At 42.7% G+C, this 19349-nt stretch overlaps 5 protein-coding genes across 11 annotated transcripts; 2 read left to right on the top strand and 3 right to left on the bottom strand.

Annotated features, from left to right (window-relative positions):
• Positions 1-150: 150 nt before the first annotated feature.
• On the top strand, positions 151-1308 carry vih (ubiquitin conjugating enzyme vih). Its single transcript, XM_018100213.3, has 2 exons — positions 151-431; positions 544-1308. The coding sequence occupies exons 1-2, from the start codon at positions 331-333 to the stop codon at positions 971-973; spliced, it is 531 nt and encodes a 176-aa protein (XP_017955702.1). The 5' UTR covers positions 151-330; the 3' UTR covers positions 974-1308.
• LOC149091378 (uncharacterized) lies at positions 748-3866 on the bottom strand. Its single transcript, XM_089259328.1, has 2 exons — positions 3189-3866; positions 748-2488 (listed from the first exon to the last, which is right to left on the bottom strand). Exons 1-2 carry the CDS (start codon positions 3702-3704, stop codon positions 1817-1819), a joined length of 1188 nt encoding a protein of 395 aa, XP_089115454.1. The 5' UTR covers positions 3705-3866; the 3' UTR covers positions 748-1816.
• Positions 3867-4009: 143 nt separating this feature from the next.
• On the bottom strand, positions 4010-10326 carry sti (citron rho-interacting kinase sticky). The gene is made up of 7 exons (XM_018100179.3): positions 9905-10326; positions 9609-9847; positions 9199-9549; positions 7662-9041; positions 6095-7594; positions 5840-6035; positions 4010-5778 (listed from the first exon to the last, which is right to left on the bottom strand). Exons 1-7 carry the CDS (start codon positions 10164-10166, stop codon positions 4187-4189), a joined length of 5520 nt encoding a protein of 1839 aa, XP_017955668.3. The 5' UTR covers positions 10167-10326; the 3' UTR covers positions 4010-4186.
• A 243-nt stretch (positions 10327-10569) lies between these two features.
• On the top strand, positions 10570-15094 carry tral (LSM14 family protein trailer hitch). Of its 7 annotated transcripts, none has more exons than XM_018100194.3 (7): positions 10571-11121; positions 12081-12551; positions 12680-13218; positions 13301-13513; positions 13702-13931; positions 13998-14353; positions 14423-15094. In XM_018100194.3, exons 1-7 carry the CDS (start codon positions 11001-11003, stop codon positions 14428-14430), a joined length of 1938 nt encoding a protein of 645 aa, XP_017955683.1. In that variant the 5' UTR covers positions 10571-11000; the 3' UTR covers positions 14431-15094. The 7 variants fall into 7 exon arrangements, with proteins under 7 accessions (XP_030238246.1, XP_017955683.1, XP_017955682.1 ...); XM_018100193.3 differs by having other exon boundaries at positions 13298-13513; XM_018100192.3 differs by having other exon boundaries at positions 12668-13218.
• Positions 15095-16352: 1258 nt separating this feature from the next.
• Gcn5 (Gcn5 acetyltransferase) lies at positions 16353-19327 on the bottom strand. Its single transcript, XM_018100187.3, has 3 exons — positions 17827-19327; positions 17110-17762; positions 16353-17039 (listed from the first exon to the last, which is right to left on the bottom strand). Exons 1-3 carry the CDS (start codon positions 19074-19076, stop codon positions 16510-16512), a joined length of 2433 nt encoding a protein of 810 aa, XP_017955676.1. The 5' UTR covers positions 19077-19327; the 3' UTR covers positions 16353-16509.
• Between the last annotated feature and the right edge of the window lie 22 nt (positions 19328-19349).

The following is a 19349-nucleotide window of genomic DNA, read 5'->3' as shown; positions in this document are numbered from 1 at the left end:
ATATGCACATCGCTCCTTCCAACTAATTTATGTCATGAAAAATATACATAAATGGTTGATGTTACTGCTGTAAACTTTATTTATTAATATTACTTTTTTCTTATTTGTTACTCGCTTATAGAAGAGCAAGCCATTAGTTATTTTTCAGCTGACGGGAAATACAACCCTGCGCACGCTCAAAGCAACACTGTGTTGCCTCCATCCATTTTGTTTTAGTGAAAAAAGATTCTCAAAAGTAACAGACGCGCATTACCAAATTTGACATTACAGTATATATAGTAACACTTTTAGCATATTAAACACCTAACTAAATTCCCAGAGTGCAACGCAATGGCACAAAACATCAGCCCTGAACAGAGTGGTGCTGGTGGCAGTAGCAAACACAATGATGACTCGCTACCTATCAAAGACAATCATGCTGTGAGCAAAAGGTAAGGCGCCAAATTTTGATACATATATATGTATATAGATATACATATGTATGTTTGTGCAACAACCAAATGATTTGCATTAATTTTTGTTGTTTTGTGGATTTTTACACAGACTGCACAAAGAACTCATGAACTTAATGATGGCCAACGAGAAAGGAATATCGGCATTTCCAGACGGCGAAAACATTTTCAAATGGGTCGGCACCATCGCTGGCCCAATAAATACTGTGTACTCGAGCCAGACATATCGCTTGTCGCTTGACTTTCCTAATTCCTATCCGTATGCCGCGCCAGTGGTTAAATTTTTGACGCCATGCTTTCATCCCAACGTCGATCTGCAGGGCGCTATTTGTTTAGACATACTCAAAGACAAATGGTCGGCGCTCTACGACGTGCGCACCATCCTGTTGTCCATACAGTCTCTGTTGGGCGAACCGAACAATGAGAGTCCACTAAATGCGCAGGCCGCGATGATGTGGAACGATCAAAATGAGTACAAAAAATACCTAGATGCCTTCTATGAGAAGCACAAGGATACCTAAACACCAAAAAATATGGAACCTATGGCGGCGACCCTCTCATTTTCATCTATGCTCATATTGTGGCGTATTTATTAACCATTTGTATATGTGGTGCGACAAACAACCAACAAACACCGCGCTACCTACACACCACCCACCCACATCTCAATCTTTATATTAGTTCATGCTGTTTTGGTACATTCGCATTTACTACTGATTTTCATTGATATATATAGGTACTATTGGATTTTTAATTTTGAAGAATTTGAAGCAAATTAATTATATGTAATGTAATATGATATATATGTATGTATTTTCCATAACGTCTGTTTCTTTAAACTTAAGCATGAAATTTAGTTAATTGTTTTTTTATATAAATGATTTTTGAAGTATGTAAGCGGGCGACTGCCATCAATTTTGTACTGATTTAAAACAATTCGTGCAGGCCCAGGCCCGGCCATCAAGTGAATGTTAGCTAATTATATAGTAATCCTCCCAGATACCCAATCGCTACATATATGTATTTACTTTTAATGCAACAACGGCATCAACGGTTTTTCGACTCGATAAATATACATATATATAAAAGAAAAATGAACAACTATAACGAAAACGAACTTTTTAGTATTTCAAAATGATTGTACTTTTTAAACTGTAATAAGTTGTGTTAGCTTGAAGAGTTATTGAAATTACGTATACATATATAAAATTAAAATAAAATCGAATAACTGATTAGTTCTGTCTGTATATATATATATATATATATATATATATATATATATATATATATATATATATATATATATATATATATATATATATATATATATATATATATACTATGGACTGCATTTGGGTAGGTGATTAGGATATACAAGATTTTAAATGCTTGTTGAGGTGAGCCGACAATGTGACTCGAGAGCGAAAGATGCGCGCACATCGCTTGCAGCGCCACAGTTGCTTCTTATTGCCATGTCGTCTCAGGACGTGATCCTTTAGATTTTGATTGGTGTAGAAGCGCTGATCACACAAATCGCATGCGAAGGCATATTCGCACTTGCTCCTGTGCACCCATTGATGTCGTGTCAGCAGAGCCTTCCTCCCATATGACTTGCCGCACTGATCGCACATGTGCATAGGACTCTTGGCTTCAATCTGTTTTGCATGCTGGCGGCGAATATGATAGTTGAGGCTGCGCAGCGCAGTATACTCTTTGTTGCAATCGGGGTGGGTGCAGGCATATGAGGATCGCTTGTTTTGGTGCACCTCGCGAAGGTGGGCTGCCAGCAAATTAGCTCGCGCATATGTTTTGCCGCAGTTGTTGACCGTACAGCTGTAGGGCTGTTTGCCCTGATGCTTCTGCATGTGCGCCTCGTAGAGGGACATTTTATAGAACCCACAACCACAAATATTGCATTCTGTTTTATGGCGAAGTCCTAAGGGGCGTTTCGTGTAGCCAGGCTGAGCGGATTTGACAATCCGTTCTTTGCCCAGAATCTCTTTTGCCGCATCATCTTCGATTATATACACTTCTTCCTGCAGATAAACAAATATGTATTCAGATTAGTAGCCAAACTTGTTTATACTTTGCCCGAACTTATAGTCTTTACATATAAATGATGATTCCAAACAAGTTATTTTATTGTTTATACTTGTGTATATAAAACTAATAAATAAACAAGATAATTCGCTGAAGTGTGCTTGACTAACAGGTACCTCGTGTCAGGTGTTGCCGGCTGCTTAAATAAAATACAAAAATTAAGTGAACTATAATTTCCATCATTGACAATTATTGATATTTTACATCTTTTTCATTTCGATCCTTATTAGATTTCAGCTAAAAGCTTTTAAAATTGAATGCCGTTACTATCCCAGTTGCTTCCTGCCATTATAACATTTATTTATTCAGATAAATATATATGTATTTACGTTTGTATATGTGTATGTACATATGTCTATTATGATTATGTTGATACGTTCTCACGATAATAAAATAAGCGTGCCATATATGTACATACGTACATACATACATATATACATTTATGAGTGCTTGCGCTTATTGTCTTCTGTATCACATACACACACACCCACAAAACACACGCACGCTTAAATGAACAGTTATACTTTCAAACGCGCTCGGCCCATCCAGCCAAAATGTGATTAGATTGTGCAGACACACACAGATAAACAGTATAACTTATCTGTGTATGGGTTTGCTCTTGAATTTTACACTCACAATATCTTCAATTGACTCGGCAGACGTTACGACAGACACTTCGACAGGTTGAGCCTGAACAATTGATTTCTCGCCTTCTGTATGCAAATCAACTTCCGCAGGGCTTGGCAATGCAACTTTTATCGTCTCTGTTGGATGCTCCTCTCTCTGGTTGTAGCTGGTCTTCGAACTGACTTCCGCTAAGAGTTTTTCGAAATTTGCAAAGGACTCCTCGCACATACGTTGAAAGCCATAGAATCGCTGCACCAATTGGTAGCAGCTATCGCAGATGCATCGCAGCACAATTTGTGGGCTCACTTCCTTGTCCAGTGGCGCGCCCAAGAATCGCAGCCCATCGCCGGCACGCATGCAGCCAATGAACTTGGCGGCCAAATCCTTTTCCTGGTACAAATCGTAGGTGGGCTCCTCTGCGCTGAGCAGGACCAAACAGGCTCGGCACAATGACATTTTACCAGCAGCGGCTGCGCTTGCAGCAAGTGTGCGACGCGCGCTTTGTTTTCGCTCTGATTTAAACATCGTCGTCAGGTTACATATACCCAGCCAACCGGCATGCTATAAATTAACATCAATTGCGACAATAACAACACATTTATGTGTGTGTATGCGTATGTGGTTTGGAGCACCCGAAATATGACGCCCGCACCCTGCGCCTAGAGGCTTTTTACTGCGCTGGATAACAAAAGCTCGACACTCTTTCATTAGATGCTGTTGCCGCTCCATCAGCCTATACGAACTAAAAAGAAAAATAACTGTTATGCTGCACAGGGCGTTTTTGCAAGCCCAAAGCTTTCACAGGGTGTCCCAATAACTGACATTCAAACTTGGCGCTAAATGTATTAGAATGCTTTATTCTCGCTGGAATAGTAAATAAACATAGTTAAAATATTCAAATAAAATATAATATAAAAAGTGATTTGTGACTGATAAATTTGTGTTAAATACTATATACATACGCATGTATGTATTTACAGGCAGAGATATTATTGATTAAGTACGCCCTATAGACTATCCGTTGTCATTGCCGAGCCGAGCGTTATGGATGTTGCCACCGACGATATTGTCTCCATGGACACGTTGAGCTTCTTTTTGAAGGCACGCAATGCATCCAGGTGATATACCTGCTGATAGCCCGCTTGCTTATCTATAGACAGAGTATAAATATTTCGCTCGCCACTGGAAGTCAGCAGAGTAGGCATGTAATGGGGCAAGTAAGCGCGTTGGATTTCTGATGAGTCTCCGCCTTCCGCATTGGCCATCTCTTTGCTGTAGGATCGATGTATGCGCATTATCTGCACGTACTGATAGTGCGCCACGTAGAGGAATGGCTCGCGGTACAAGAAGCCAGTTGGCGCGTAAACCCAACTCAAGTCATAAGGACGCGAACGGCAACCAAATTCATCGACAAAGATGCCGCATTCGGCAAAGCACAGCAGGAACTCCTGACGAGAGATACGTACAGCTACGAAAGGCTGACAGTTGGATGTGTGCTGCAGCGTCTTATCTGCTAGATCGACAAACTCTTCGGCCGCATAGTTATCCAGATCGATTTCATAGAACTTGTCCGAGCTGACGATGGCCGAGTGGCGTGTATAGAAAATCGATGTTACGGGCGTGGCAGTGTCCAATGCACGAACTGGCTTGAACTTATGCAGCTTATGATCGTATTTGAGTATGACAATTCGTGTAGAAGTTGCCGCAATGGCCACCGAGTCGAGGGCATTCTCAGATTCGTTTGAGATTTGTACAAGTTTCCACTTCTCGCTGACTGAGCGATTGGCAAACGGCAATTCAATGACAGACGTCTCCAGCACAGGCTTGTTGCAGGGAATCGTGCTCTGGCAACGTGACTCCAGCTGCCGATAGTCACACTGGTAGAGCTTCTCGCCATTGGCACCCACCATCATAGCCTTGGCAAGACGTGTCGATACGGACACGCAGCTGACCGACTCGATACCAGCAATATGTAGCAAGCGCTGCGTATCCACATTGTAGGTGAATAAGCCGCTATTGCAGCCAAATAGCAAGATTTTCTGCTCCACTATTTCGAATGCACAATTAATCTCAATGACCTCACTGTTGTGGCTGTTCTGTGAGCCATTGTAAGCCAGTGTGCCCTTGTACTCATCAGTGCAGTTACTCTCGCTTTCCATTGTGTCCAGACTGCTGCTGCAGCTGGACTCTGGTCGAGCTTCGCTAACCTCATCGCAAGACGACACAACAGAGCTGCCACAGCTGCTAGTCACATTAGCCCGACATTTGCGGTGCGATACATCCTTGCATTCCTTGCAGCGCCAATAAGGCGAACCGGCTATAATCGGTTGCTCACAGGCCACACAGTTGGCAGCATCGACCTTCGATTCTTGCAAAGCCAACTCGAAGCGATGATGCGTTACTTCGCCTTTGCTCTCCTGCTTTTCTGGTGATTTCGAATTTGCTTTGGTTTCCGTTTGACTTGCCGAGCGTTTTATTGTCGCCGGCTGCTTACGTGGAGATCGGGGAACTGTGGCGATACTAGCGGGTCTCAGCTTGGGCTCATCTGCAGCTCCATTGACAACGGTTGACTTACGCGGGGAACGTAAAGTTGCAGTGCCTAAAAGAACAATTCATCCTTACTATATTGTTTAGATATTTCATTTTCAATCTTGCATTACCATTTAATTGATCCAATTGTTCCTGCAGCATCTTGGAATGCTTTTGCTCCCGGCGCAATTCCTCTTTCAGGGCACGATATAGTATTGATGACTCGACATCATTGGGCGATATGTTCTCCTTGGTATTGCTGTTGGATCCAAATATTTTGTCTGCAAGTGTTTTCTTCTTCTTCGCAGACAAATCCTCCACCTTGAGCTACAATTGTGGTGTATTAGTTATCAATTATCAATAATAATCTTTAGCTATCGAATTACCTGTAAATAGTCGATGAGTTTCTTGTGCTGAGCGAGCGTAGCCATTGCCTTGATGTCCCGCTGCACATAGAACTGTTCCTTCTCGGTCAGCGCATTCTGCAGCTCATCGATCTCGGTGTGAAGTCCTGTTTGCACTGCCTGCAAATTCTTGACTTCGTCATGCAAATGCAACACCTCCTCCTTGCTGTGGAATAGCTCACTGAGAATGCGAGCATTCTCCTCCTTCAGGCAAAGCAGCTCCCTCTCGTAGTCTGCATTCTGCGCCTGGCAACTGGCGCTCTGCACATCCAGTTGATCCGCCCGCTCCTGGGCGCCGAACAGAGCATTCGTTTGTTCCACCAGCTGACTCTGTTGTGAGATTAACTTCATCTGCAACTGCTTCAAGTTCTCCTTGAGCTCCTCCAATTCTACGCCCAGTATTTTCGCATGCTGCTCAGCTTGCCGCTTCTCAGACTCCTGCACATTCAGATCCTTGCGCAGCTGGGTGACCTGATCGTTGCGCTCCCGTAGCTTTACATGGCAAGCATCCAGCTGGGCTTGCTGTGTCTTGTTGCGCTTCTGCTCTGCCTCCAGCATGTTCTCCACTTCCGTCAGCTGATTGTCAGTTATGCTGCATGCGTATTTGAGACGCTGGAAATTATCCGTCAGTTGCTTCAGCTCCGCTTGCAAGGCCTGAGTGTTTTCGCCAACTGCCGCATTGCGCTCCCGTTCTTCTTGTAGCTCGCGCTGTAGACGCTTCTGTTCCAGACCCAGCCCATCGCAACGTTGCTGGGACTGATTCAGTTTTTGACGCACCTCTCGAACTTGCTGCTCCAGCCTGTGGATGTTTGCCAAGTGCTCGATTATTTCGGATTTGCACTTCATGCGCTCCTCCTCGGCTTTCTCCCACATGCGATGCTCCTTCAGCACATCTCGCTTGCTGGCTGCCAGCTCAGCTTTCAGTTCATCAATGCGTGCATCGCGCTGACGGAACTCATCCTGCGTTGATTTCTGTTTACGTTGCGCCTCGTCACGTTCATTCTGCGCCTTCTTGACGCGCTCTTCCGTCAACTCCATGCGTCGCGCCAACAGCTTCTTCTCGGCGAGCGCCTCCTCCAGTTGTTTCTCCACCTTCCAGAGTGATAAGTTAGCAGTACGTGCCGCTTGACGCTCTACAATCATTTGCTCTCGTACTGCAGCCAGTTTATCTTCAAGTTTCTCATTCTGCCGCTCAAGCATATCGCCCACGGCGCTGTTACCAGCGCCCCCGGAATGACCCTTCATGGGCGACAAACTTTGCTCATTGAAACGTTCGAGCATTCGCTCCAACTTAGAAACCAGCTCCTGTAGTTGATCTGCGCGAGTCTTTTGCGCCGACTCCGCATCCTTCGCAGCCACCAAATCGGCGCGCAGTTGGTCCTCAATAGCATGTAACTCCGTTAGCGAACCTGGCGCTGTTTCATAAGGCGAGGCCTGAGACGCAAGCGATGATTCTGCCAAGTTTCCACGACATTCAGCAAGCTGTATGATAAGCATAAGAAAATTATTGTAAAAGGTTTTTAATTATTTGTCAATCAATGCCAATTACCTGTAGTTCTCGTTCCAAACGGTTGCATTCCGTCTGTACTTCTGCGAGCTCTTTTTTGGTAAGACTTAGCTGCGCCTCTAGCGAAGATTTGGCTGCGCGCAGCTCGTTGTTTGCGCTAATCTCACAGTTGAGACGCTGGAGTATGTCCTCAATGCTACGCTCTGTCGCATTTTTAGCTTCTTGGTTGGATTTACCCGAGCTAATTGACTCATCCAGCTCCGTGCGTATATTCTGCAGCTCGAACGTCATGCGACGGTGGGTGTCCTGAGATTCGCGCAGCTTCTGTCGCAGCTCTAAAAGCTTTTGCTCATAGCTTTCTGTTAGCTGTTGTCTCTGCTTCTCGTGATTGGTGTCGGCTTTAACGCTCTGTTCCTTCAGCTGCTTCAGCATTTCCTTGTAGTTCTCCAGCTTGTCTTGCAGATGCTTACATTCGTCAGTTTTGGCATTAAATTCTAGTTCACGCGCATCCAGCTTTTGTATCGTGCAAGCCAGCTCTTGTTTCTTTTCCGCCAACTGTTTCTCATATCTTTGTTCGGATGCAATTTTCGCCTCCTCGTACTTTTGGCGATTCAGGCGCAGTAAGTCTGTGATTGTGGCTTCTTTCTTCGACCACATTTCTTCGTCAATTTTAGCTGAGCTCTGCAACGTTTTGATTTGAGTCTTGCAGCTGGCCAGCTCCATGGTCTTCTCCTTAATAATATCTTGGAGCTTTGTAATTTCCATTTTAGCTTCGAGCACCACTTGAGATGAGCCGTCACTCTGCTTTACTGTTTGTTGTGCTTTGACTAGCTCCTGTCTCAGCTTTAGGATTTCCCCTTCGCGCGATTTCAACTTTTGCTGCAAAGTTCGCAGCTTTTCCTGCAGCTTAGTTGTACGTGCTGTATCCGAAGCATCGGCTGCACTGTAATCATTTTCCAAATGAACGAAACTGTAGCCAATAAAAGGCAAATCCTTGCCGCTAAAATCGTTCGACTTCATGTTCGAAGTCAGTGACTTTTTCGCCTGAGGTTCACGGCGCGCTTTATGCCGTATTCCATCCTCAAAGTTGGAAATATCATCATCCGACTTGATGGTGGGTATAATGGGCGGCACCTGTGAACGGACTGTGCTCCACTGGATGCTTTCGAAGAATGGATGCTTGACGATCTGATCGTACGAAAGCCGGTTCGTTGGATTCGTGACCAACGAACCGATCAAATGTTTCAAATTGCTGGAAATCTTCAGATCACTGGGAAAACTAACTATTTTTTTTAAACGGCTATCCTCGCAGTGCGAAAGTATTTTCGAATAGGTCTCGTGCACGTTATCCTCGTGGAAGGGCGTAATCTCACATATGAGCTCGTAGCCAATTATGCCCATAGACCAATAATCGCAGCTTACCTGTTTAAAGAATTCACAATCAAAAGTTATTACAACTGAATATGAAGCAATTCAGAGAAAAATCATGAAATGAAATATGAAGAAACTCTTATAGTTCTACTATTCATATATCATTTGTGAGTAGGATGAAATATTATAATCATACAGTCACACTCACGTCATGCATAGATTTCGATAGCTTATAGGTTGATATAGTTTGTAAGAGCTCAGGAGCTATATAGTCTGGTGTGCCAACTGGTGAAAGACTTAATACATGTCCATCTCGGTCCAAGGCAGCAGCATTGCCAAAGTCTGCCAATTTAATGTGCCCAAAGCGATCGATCAAAATGTTTTCCGGTTTGATATCTCGATGAACATAGCCCATGGTGTGCAGCGTATGGAGAGCCAGTGTTAGCTCGGCTAAGTAAAAGCGCGCCATATCCTCGTCGAAAGGTCCGTGACGGGACATTAGGCTCAGTAAGTCACCTCCTGGCAGATACTCCATGACCAAATACAGATTATCATTGTCCTGCAAATAGAATTTAATTGAACCATGTATATATGTATATTTATGTAAATTATGCTCACCTGAAAGGCATACTGTAAATTGGTCAGCCACTCAGAATTACGCTGGGACATTATGTCGCGTTCCACTTGCGATGTGGTCACCATCGATTTCTTGATCTTCTTCATGGCGTAAACATCCGATGTTTGGCGCTCGACCACCAAATGGACATTGCCGAAATAGCCTTTGCCAATGAGTGCCTTAATAACAAAATCATCGGCATTTACGCGCAGTTGGCGGGTTTCCTCAATTATAGGACGAACTGGATCGGAAAGGTACTTAAAATGCCATAGTAAAATTAAACAATTAGAGAACTTACATTTGTTTACAAATTCCGCTATGTTGCGGTCGCGTTTTTTAAGGGTCTCTTTGTCGCACTCATTGTACAGCAGACAGAATGCGTCTAGCAAACCCTCACGACAAATGGCTTCTGCGACAGCTGCACTTGCGGTATTTAAAGTCACAACGCTGCGTCTTGATGCGCTAGTCGAAGTTTTTTGCACGGCGCCAACTCTTTTACCCAATATTAAATTATTGAGTCGCGTCGTACGCACACTAATTGGCTCGCGTTGTGGCGGCATAATAATATTTTGTGTAATTTAACAATATTTGAACAGCTACATTCAGTGCTTATTTAGCTGATGCCGTCGACAAAAATCAAGCGACGCCTTAGTCAGAATCGAACGTTTTGAATGTTAAACGCGGTGACAAACGCAGGGTTGCATGTTCAGCTGCCAGTGCTGTCGCTTTTGAATTAATTTTTTGAAGGTGATGCCAGACTTCTTACTTACTTAAACACAATTATTTATAAATAATCCAAAAAATAAAATTAGTTATCCACCATGCTTTTAAGACCCAAATAATTGATTTTTACCTGAGTGCTAGGAATATTATCATCAGTATTTGAAAAGTGTGTAATCACTTAAAATTATGCAGCCCCAGCTTTCGACGTTTAACAACACTTAACATGCTAGCGAGTGCTCTTGCTCATAGGAATATCTTCCACTTTCGACGGGTAGGTTTTTGCAGACGGAAGGTGAAAAATTTTTCCACATTACGAATTGCAAAAAATTTATCATTTGTAATAATTTATCCATTTGATTTGATATTATTTTCAAACTGTGCTCCATATCTATTGTATTAAAAATCTACCTTTTGAAAGTTCAACATTTGCTCTGGAAAAAGAAAGTTTTTGCGTGCTTGTCAACGTCGAAAGGTTGAAACTGCAGCGCAGCAGGCAACACTCGCTCGCAAACGGGGCAACGTCGCGCTCGTTATAATTGTTTGCTTTACTTGATTATTCCATTCGTCGGCAATTGTCGGCCATAAGCAGAAACATTTTTTGGTAAAAACTGGTGAATTAAATTTACTTGGATTAATACGCGGGTCGAACAGTGAAAAATTCGGGATTCAAAATGAGTGGGGGATTACCGGAGTTGGGCTCAAAGATCAGCCTAATTTCGAAAGCTGACATTAGGTATGAAGGCCGCCTATATACGGTAGATCCACAAGAGTGCACAATCGCCCTATCGAGTGGTAAGTAAAATACAAAATATATGTACATATGCATGCCCACACGTTTGTGTTATTTTTCCTCTTCAAATGTGGACAGGCTTGCATGTACATATATCTATGTATGTAAGTATGTATGTGCACAATGTAACCTGTGCTATAAAACTAAAACGGTAAAATGCAAAGGCGGGTGCTGAAAAGAAAATGGTTTCTTTGAATTTTTTTTGTTCACGTTTTTGGTTGCTTCAGTTAGTTTTTACAGTAATTTGCTGCTCATCGCGCAAAGAGCGGGCAGGCACACTCGACAGTATTCAACTCGCTCTCCCATTCTCTCGCTTTTGTCCTCTCTCTCTCTCCCTCTCTCTTGTGCTTTTTGTTTGTCATGTTTGCGAAGCTCAGATGCTGTCGGCACAGATAGAGCTTCGGGTTGTACAGTGTTGCTTTTGCATCCCCATGCACGCGCAAAATGACATACATATAAACGTACAAGTACACACACATGCATATAATGCATGTAGCTACACGTATTTATGTGTGTGTGTACTGATTTACATCAAAATAAATACATGTGTCAGTCAGATAGAGACTTGTACATGTGTTCGCTATTTCCCTGGCAAAACCGATTTTTGGCGCCAGGGTCAATTAACGGATTATGTGTAGCGACTACCGTTAGCATGGGCAGTGATTTAAATGGACCAAGGGAGATTTTGAACAGAACTTAATGTTGACCGATCACATAAAGTGTATTTAGTTTCTACATTTTGTAATTTAAATGCAATTATAACACTGTACTTTCGATTTGATTTTGTCGTCATACCCATGACTTGCCGCGTTTTTTTGCATCCTATGCCTACACTTCCATACATACATATGTATTGAATGTAACAGAAAACACATAAATACGCACATACATATATGCATGCATACAAGCATAAATATATTGAGGTTATATATAAAATATTATTTATTTTATTATTCAACAGTGCGTTCCTTTGGCACGGAGGATCGTGATACGCAGTTTCAAATAGCTCCGCAGTCGCAGATCTATGATTACATTCTATTTCGCGGCTCCGATATCAAAGACATTCGCGTTGTGAACAACCATACGCTGCCGCATCACAATGATCCGGCTATTATGCAGGCCCAACTGCAGAATGGGCCTCAGGTAATGCCACAGCATTTCCCAATGAATGCGCCCCAACAACAACCGCAGCAGCAGCAGCAGCAACAACAGCATACTGGTCCATCGATGCCTGGTGGCAGTGGAGGTGCACCTGGAGCACCTGGCACTGGTTTTGGAAATGGCAATCCATTTGGTGCCTTGGGCGCGCCCGGTCTGGGCCCCGGCTCCTTGGCACCAGGTGCCGGCGCACCGGGCAGTGGAGGTCCGTTCATGAACATTGGCGGTAATCAGCAGCAGCAGCAACAAAAGCCTCAGCAGCAGCCAAAACAAAGTAAGTAGTAGACACACAACATATACATCACTCTCACACCTACACTCTCACCTAAACACACACACATACACATCATTAATACGCATAAATGCACGTCCTCCTGTCTATATGTAAAGTTTCTGTTTTAGATATGCTAGCGAGCGCTTCGCGTTCGACCACTCCTATTAGCCTCATCATCAGTCCAACAGCCGACCTGACCCAGCAGCACTCCCAGCAACAGCAGCAAATTAATCAGCAGCAGCAAAACTCTGCACAAGCTATTGGCGGCGGCGGCGGTGGAGGTGGTAATGCGCGCGATGCCGGTCATAAGCGCCAAAACCATCAGCAGCAGCAGCAGCAACAGCAGCAGCAGAGAGGCGGAGGTGGAGGAACCAACATGCAGCAGAATCAAAGGAATAACCACAACAATGATTTCTACAATCATCCCCACCAGCAGCAGCAGCAACAGCGCGATCGCCGTGATTCTGGCCGTCAAATGGACAACAACAATTACAACTATAATAATCAACGTAACCGTGGGGGTGTTGGCGGCGGTGCTATGCAGCAGCGCGGCGGTGGTGGAAACGGTGCATGGAATATGCATCGTGGCGGACCACAGAATCCGAATAATATGATGATGCGCGGCAATCGCGGCATGGGTAGCCGTGGGCCAATGCGACCAAATCAGGTAAATTCAAGCAATGGAATAATCCATTCCGAACCGCGTTCGGTATATATATTGATGTTGGAATATGCTTGTTTATCAGCAGGGCTATCGTCCGCAATCGGCTAATCAGAATAAGCCGCGCAACAAGATCAAATTTGAGGGTGACTTTGATTTCGAGCAGGCCAATAATAAGTTCGAGGAGCTGCGATCCCAGCTGGCAAAACTCAAGGTGGGCGACGAACCCAACAACAAAACCACAGCTACAACAACAGCCACCACAACAGCCACAACAACAACTTCTACCACTACTGATCAGGTATAAGTTCGTTTGTTTATTTTCATTTTTTGTCTAATTTAAAATCATCTGCGTTCAGTTAACTTTATATACGATTTTATTTATTTGAAAAACAATTTCCACTCAACTCATACAATGCACCACACACTCATGCGAATGCGTGTTTCATTTCAAATTGTTAAATTGCTATTCCGTTGAACTTTGCACAGCTAAATGGTGAGACCGATAAGAAAGACGACTCTGGCAACGAGACCGGCGCCGGCGATCATGAGCCTGAAGAGGACGACGTTCATATTGGTTACGATAAGACCAAATCGTTCTTTGACAACATCTCGTGCGAGGCTGCTCAGGATCGCAGTAAGAACAAGAAGAATGACTGGCGTCAGGAGCGCAAATTGAATACCGAGACGTTTGGCGTCTCCTCCACCAGACGTGGCAGGTGAGTTAAAGCAGGGGTTCCGCCTCCTTACAGCAAGTTAATAATTTATTTTTATCTATTTAATAGCTACCGGGGGCGCAACAATTATTATAATAATGGCAATGCGATGGGTGGTGCTGGCAATGGCGGCATGAATTCTGGCTATGGCGGTGCACCTGGCTACAATCGAAACAACTATCGCATGGGCGGCGGCGGCGGCAACTATCGTAACCGCAGCAACAATCGTAACAATAACGGCGGCAACCGCCAGAGCAACATAACCAATGGAAATGGTAGCGTAGCTGCAGCTCTGAAAGCAGCCAACAATGCAGGAAGTGCTGCCGGTACAGGCAACAGCACGGACACCACGGCATCGAATGCCGCAACAACGAAGACAGCCACGTCTACGCTCACAGAGCAGACGCAACAGGTCGCGGCAGTTTGTAAGTGATATAACGTCTCACCTGTTATCGTACTTACTATTTGACTTCGGATTTATTTATATATTTCAGCTCAATAATGTCGCACAAGTGGAGAATCCTTGCCTAACTTTACAAAAACAAATATGAAAGAAAAAAAAGAAACAAAAAAAAAAAAAAAAAGAAACAAAAGTCCTACTCATTGCAAAGTTAGTTACCCGAATGCAACCTAATCAAGCGACCGATCGACGACAAAAAAGGCTCTTATCATCATGAAGAATCGAGTTATGGAACTAATGGCATAAAACAAAATAATTGTAAAATTTTACTTAGTGTTGTAACGCTCATGACGTCCTGCGCGCACTCTCTGCCCGCCCACCGTGTTGCTTAGCTATTAATTATATATGATCCGAGAGCGTTTAGCAGCCATATGGATAGGTATTTTGTGTAAATGGCATGCTAGAACGTCAATAGCGAGGCAGCACTTGATTATAGTGAGAGAACATACACACCTCTACATATATTTAGTAATAAATGTGAAGAAAACAAAAGCTAAGCATAAGTTTATGAAAAGATAAAAAGAAATAAACTCTAGGAGTCGCAAATTATGAAATTAAAGGAAAGAAACAATTAAATCCATGGAATTCCCAACATTAATAAAAACAAAACGCAATTCACATGTTTATATTTTAAAAACCAAACAAACAAGTCTACAACTATACTTAATGTGGGCAGACATCATAAATAAATTAATTCAAAGCGTTACTAGCATTTAAACTTTTTTAAGAACAATTTTAATGATGGAGAAATGGAATTACATGCATATATATAACAATTAGCAGCAACTCGTACATATATGGAACACAACAAAAACAAAAACCTAAAAAAGAAATTATAAATTGTAAAAAAAGAAATCCCCTATCAGCAGTAGTGTGGGCAAGAAATAAAATACACATATTGTTTATAAGACAAAGGCAAAACAAAAATCGAAAACAATTAAAGCGTGTCTTTCAGAGATTAGTTAAATTTTTCGATCATTTTTTTCCGGGTCTATAGCCGAAATCGTTCTTAATATATATATATATATATAGTGTGTAGTTGAATGCGTTTCATTTGTTTGAGGGAGCTAAAATATATATATTTTTAATTACTCTACTTAAATATGTCTACACCAACAACCAACTATGTATTTAGCTTGCAGCCTTCAAAACAATTGCAAACAAAAACAAAAAACTATTGAAAAGCTAAAAGAAAAACATATTCTGTCACCCAGGAATGCACAACAATATCTCATTATACTACAGTTTTATAGTTTAAGGAGTTAGCTGTACGCATTGTGCGTGGATGTTCGCGTAAAATTCCGATTAATGATCTAATTTAAAAAAAAAAAATTATTTTAAAGTTATCATTTTACTTTACATCTGTATTCGAGTGGCCGGAATTGAATGGGGATATTACAACAATACTCCACGGATTGTACATCAAACATGTTTTTTGTAAATGTTTCATATAAATAAGCCATATAATTCATATTAAATTCAGAGCAAAATAACTTACCGAGTTATAATTTTCTATGTCGAAGCCCCATGGGTTCTGTTTTCATTTTCTTCATTATTTTTTCTTAAATATAGAATGGACACACTACATCTATGTTGAGCACAAACCTGTATGAAATTGTAATAAATATATATGTATATGTTGCTTATAAGTAATGAACGAATCAAATTTTCAAATAGACTATCTCTTATTGGAAGGATCTATTGGTATGGATAAAATAAGTTTTTGTTTAAATTTAAAAATTGGCATCAAGGAGTACTGAAGTCGAGCTTAAACTTATCATGCTAAGGGAATTGTTTTTTTATATTGGATCATACTAAAGTGAATTACAGTTAAATGACAATATCATATATATTTACTTCGATTCCAGTCCAGTTTCAATTATTTTCTTTTGCTTTATAAGTGCTAATTAGTTTAAAATATTTTCAACAGTATTTTTGCTTTCCAAAATAAAAAGAATGAAAGATAAGTTATCCTTTCAATATTTTATTAACTTGGGAATAGAGTTACAAAAGTTTAGCTTCGTAGAAACTGAAATATAAATAATGTCATATATATGTATATGAATGTGATAGGTACTACATAATTTATTCAGTTCATGCGATCGAAATAGGATCGTCAGATCATTTATCCCACAATCCCAGCTCACGCATCTTGGTTTGAAAGTATCGCTCTAGAGAATTAGCGCAGCGATAATACTCGGTCTCAGGAGAGTTATAGAAGCGACAATTAGAGAAAATGCGAGCCATGTCGGCCATGAACAAACGCCGTGTCTGATAATATCCCTTCTTCAAGCGTTCACCCATTGTCTTCAGGTCCATGGGATACTTGATGTGCTCGTAGTAATCGGGAACCTCGGCTGCAGTAACTGGGCGAAGGAAGGGCCAGGCTGCGGTGTGCTGGCGCACAGATTGTAAGACAGATGCAAACTGGGTCGCCAGTTTCTCTGGATCTGTGGATTCTTCCAGGGGACGAGAAGCACGCGCTGGACGCATTTGTGGCTTCCACCCGATTTCCCTCAGGCCAGGTATGGACTCAACCGGTATAGACGGCAATCCCTCTTTAAAGCAAGTTAAGCCAGGTCTTACTTTCTGGACCTCGTTGTGTCGTTGTGCAATGAGCTCTTTAAGAATTTCACTTTGATTGCGAATAACTAAAAAATTAACAAAAAAAATACGTATGTTAATTGGCAATCAATTAAGGATCGCATCATGTTAACTGACCGGAAATAAATTGTGTATTCACAATGCTTGGATGCAGCTCGCAGTGCATTAGCGTAGCACTGTCGTACTCCTTTATATAGCCCGCATAGACGGGACGCGCCAATTTGATGTCCTTGGAGAAACCTTGTTTCTTGAAATAGCCGATTGCATCGCAATCGGCAAAGGTGAGCAAATGTTTTATTCCACGTTGTATGCTGTAATCCTTTAGGTGATTCATTAGATGGGTTCCATAACCCTTCACTTGCTCCGCCATGGTAACTGCACAAAAGACAATCTCTGTGAAGCCCTGGGTGGGAAATGGGCGAAAGCATATGCCGCCAATGGGCTGATTTTCCTTGATCAGTGCCAGGGTTTTGTGCTTGGTGTCGAAAACAAGCTGGCTTATGTATTCACGCGGCATCTCGGGCAGCTGATAGGCAAATACCAGCTGCAGTCCGAGCAGCCAAAGGATCGTTTGCTTATCCACGGGCTTGGTAAGCGAATTTCCGACAACGTGAAACTCGATTGCGCGCTTCTGCTCTTCTGCCTTGACATTCTCATCGCGTGACACATTGATGGGAAACAATATTTCCGATTTATTTGATGTTTTTGACTCTGCAACGGATTTCATGGCACGCATCACCACTTCAGTTGGCAGATCATCCTGGTTTTCGCTATGGAACGAAATAAAAAGAAATATATTAATATAAAGATAACATCGTTTTGCTAGAAACTAACCTGGTTACACGTTCCGCAACCTCCTTTTTGACCCTCTTGTGAGCAGGTTCCCCCACGCTTGAGCGCTTGCTGCCACTAGGAGCGGCTGCACCAGCAGACGAAATGGTGGGTGGTGGTGCCACTTCCTGATGCCGCTTTCTCTGTTGCACGACGAAGGAATTGGGTGGCCTGTATGTCGAGTCCCATATGGGTGAATCATCTTTTAGCAACTCAGCCCTTAATGCCTCCAAAAATTTTGGCATTTGCGTAATGATGGAGCGTTTGTCTTCGGGAAAGCGATCTCGTTCCGAAATGCATTTCTTCTTCAGCTGTTGCGACATATATTGGAAAACAGTGCGCAGAAGAGTGCGCCCAAAAACGAGAGATGTCTCAAACTGCCTCAGAGAATTGCAGAACGCGGGTACATGGCAAAATACAAGCCAACGTGTGTAATTGATCTTATAAGTCGATGCATCCTCGTGCGTCAGAGTTGGATCGCCGCGCCGTGCGGAGGGCGACTCAAAATTGTAATGATTGAGAAAATTCAGAAAGGTCTTCGCCACCTCTGTCATGGTCTGCAGTTCGGTGGGGTTCAAGTGATTGTACTTGTAGAAAACTAAGGATAAAACAGCTTTTGTTATACACGGCGACTCGAATGGAGGATCACCCAATGGACCACGAATAACAGCCTGCTGACGCGTGAGCACACACTGTCGCAGTAACCTGAATAGATACAGGTAAACCTTCTTTGTGTCCTCATCCTCAACGCGCTGCATGGACATGAATAGATTTTCCATGTCAATGATGGCGCCTAATAGCTCGTCCATACTAGATCTGGATATCTCGGTGAGATGAGAAATGTGGGACCGGAGCGGATGACGACAACTGGCATTTCGACACTCTTCAGTCGGCTCTGGGCAGTAAGACGACTCGACATCTCGATGCCTGTTCTCCTGGGGCGTCTTCCAGCCAGTGCAACGGCAGCCCTCAAATTGGCACGCCGAATACATGGATAATTTGGCGAGTTTCTGTGCTTCGGGCAGGTTGAATACCTTTTGCTTGCGTAGCTGGATGCGCTGCAGACTACTTTGACGTGTGCCTTCCGGAGCTGGCGGCACAGTGCCACTTGAAGCTTGGGATGAGGAGGATGAAGACGCTCCTGCTGCTGCATTATTTGCAGTTTGTTGCTGCTGTGCAGCAGCATTTCCGCTGTTGCCATTGTTACCATCTATTGGTTGACTTTTGAGTGTTATTGCTGGTCCACCGGACATGCCTAGTTGTAGATTGTAAGTTTTTGTTTTCAAAAACTTTATATTTATGCCTTGATTTCACAATCTGCGAAAATGCTGACGAGGGATGATGAAATAATACAGTTTCAAGGGATGGCGAGTTCAATACATATATGTATGTACTATGAATCACTGTTCAATGTTTATAGCTGACCTTTGTTGTTTAAGTAGCCACACAACTAATACAAAAAAGATATATTTATCTAATCTGGTATTTAATATAACGAACACCCTCCGGTTGAAATACAAATGACA

This window comes from Drosophila navojoa, chromosome 4 (assembly GCF_054131105.1).
Source record: "Drosophila navojoa isolate 15081-1374.11 chromosome 4, UAZ_NAV_1.0, whole genome shotgun sequence".
Taxonomy (NCBI): Eukaryota; Metazoa; Arthropoda; class Insecta; order Diptera; family Drosophilidae; genus Drosophila; species Drosophila navojoa.
Note: the sequence above shows the minus strand (reverse complement) of the source record. Positions and strands in the feature narration are given on the sequence as shown.

What these genes read in the sequence shown, in the direction of transcription:
- sti (XM_018100179.3), bottom strand. Translation starts at nt 10,166, where the DNA reads ATGCCGCCACAACGCGAGCCAATTAGTGTGCGTACGACGCGACTCAAT. An exon ending in AGCGGAATTTGTAAACAAAT is followed by an intron (nt 9,848 to 9,904) that starts GTAAGTTCTCTA and finishes TTTCCGATCCAG; the next exon opens with TTCGTCCTATAATTGAGGAA. An exon ending in ACAATTGGATCAATTAAATG is followed by an intron (nt 5,779 to 5,839) that starts GTAATGCAAGAT and finishes TTGTTCTTTTAG; the next exon opens with GCACTGCAACTTTACGTTCC.
- vih (XM_018100213.3), top strand. Translation starts at nt 331, where the DNA reads ATGGCACAAAACATCAGCCCTGAACAGAGTGGTGCTGGTGGCAGTAGC. An exon ending in AATCATGCTGTGAGCAAAAG is followed by an intron (nt 432 to 543) that starts GTAAGGCGCCAA and finishes ATTTTTACACAG; the next exon opens with ACTGCACAAAGAACTCATGA.
- tral (XM_018100191.3), top strand. Translation starts at nt 11,001, where the DNA reads ATGAGTGGGGGATTACCGGAGTTGGGCTCAAAGATCAGCCTAATTTCG. An exon ending in CTTCTACCACTACTGATCAG is followed by an intron (nt 13,514 to 13,701) that starts GTATAAGTTCGT and finishes AACTTTGCACAG; the next exon opens with CTAAATGGTGAGACCGATAA. An exon ending in TCCTCCACCAGACGTGGCAG is followed by an intron (nt 13,932 to 13,997) that starts GTGAGTTAAAGC and finishes TCTATTTAATAG; the next exon opens with CTACCGGGGGCGCAACAATT.
- Gcn5 (XM_018100187.3), bottom strand. Translation starts at nt 19,076, where the DNA reads ATGTCCGGTGGACCAGCAATAACACTCAAAAGTCAACCAATAGATGGT. An exon ending in GTTGCGGAACGTGTAACCAG is followed by an intron (nt 17,763 to 17,826) that starts GTTAGTTTCTAG and finishes TTCGTTCCATAG; the next exon opens with CGAAAACCAGGATGATCTGC. An exon ending in GAATACACAATTTATTTCCG is followed by an intron (nt 17,040 to 17,109) that starts GTCAGTTAACAT and finishes TTAATTTTTTAG; the next exon opens with TTATTCGCAATCAAAGTGAA.
- LOC149091378 (XM_089259328.1), bottom strand. Translation starts at nt 3,704, where the DNA reads ATGTTTAAATCAGAGCGAAAACAAAGCGCGCGTCGCACACTTGCTGCA. An exon ending in CCGAGTCAATTGAAGATATT is followed by an intron (nt 2,489 to 3,188) that starts GTGAGTGTAAAA and finishes GTTTATCTGCAG; the next exon opens with GAAGAAGTGTATATAATCGA.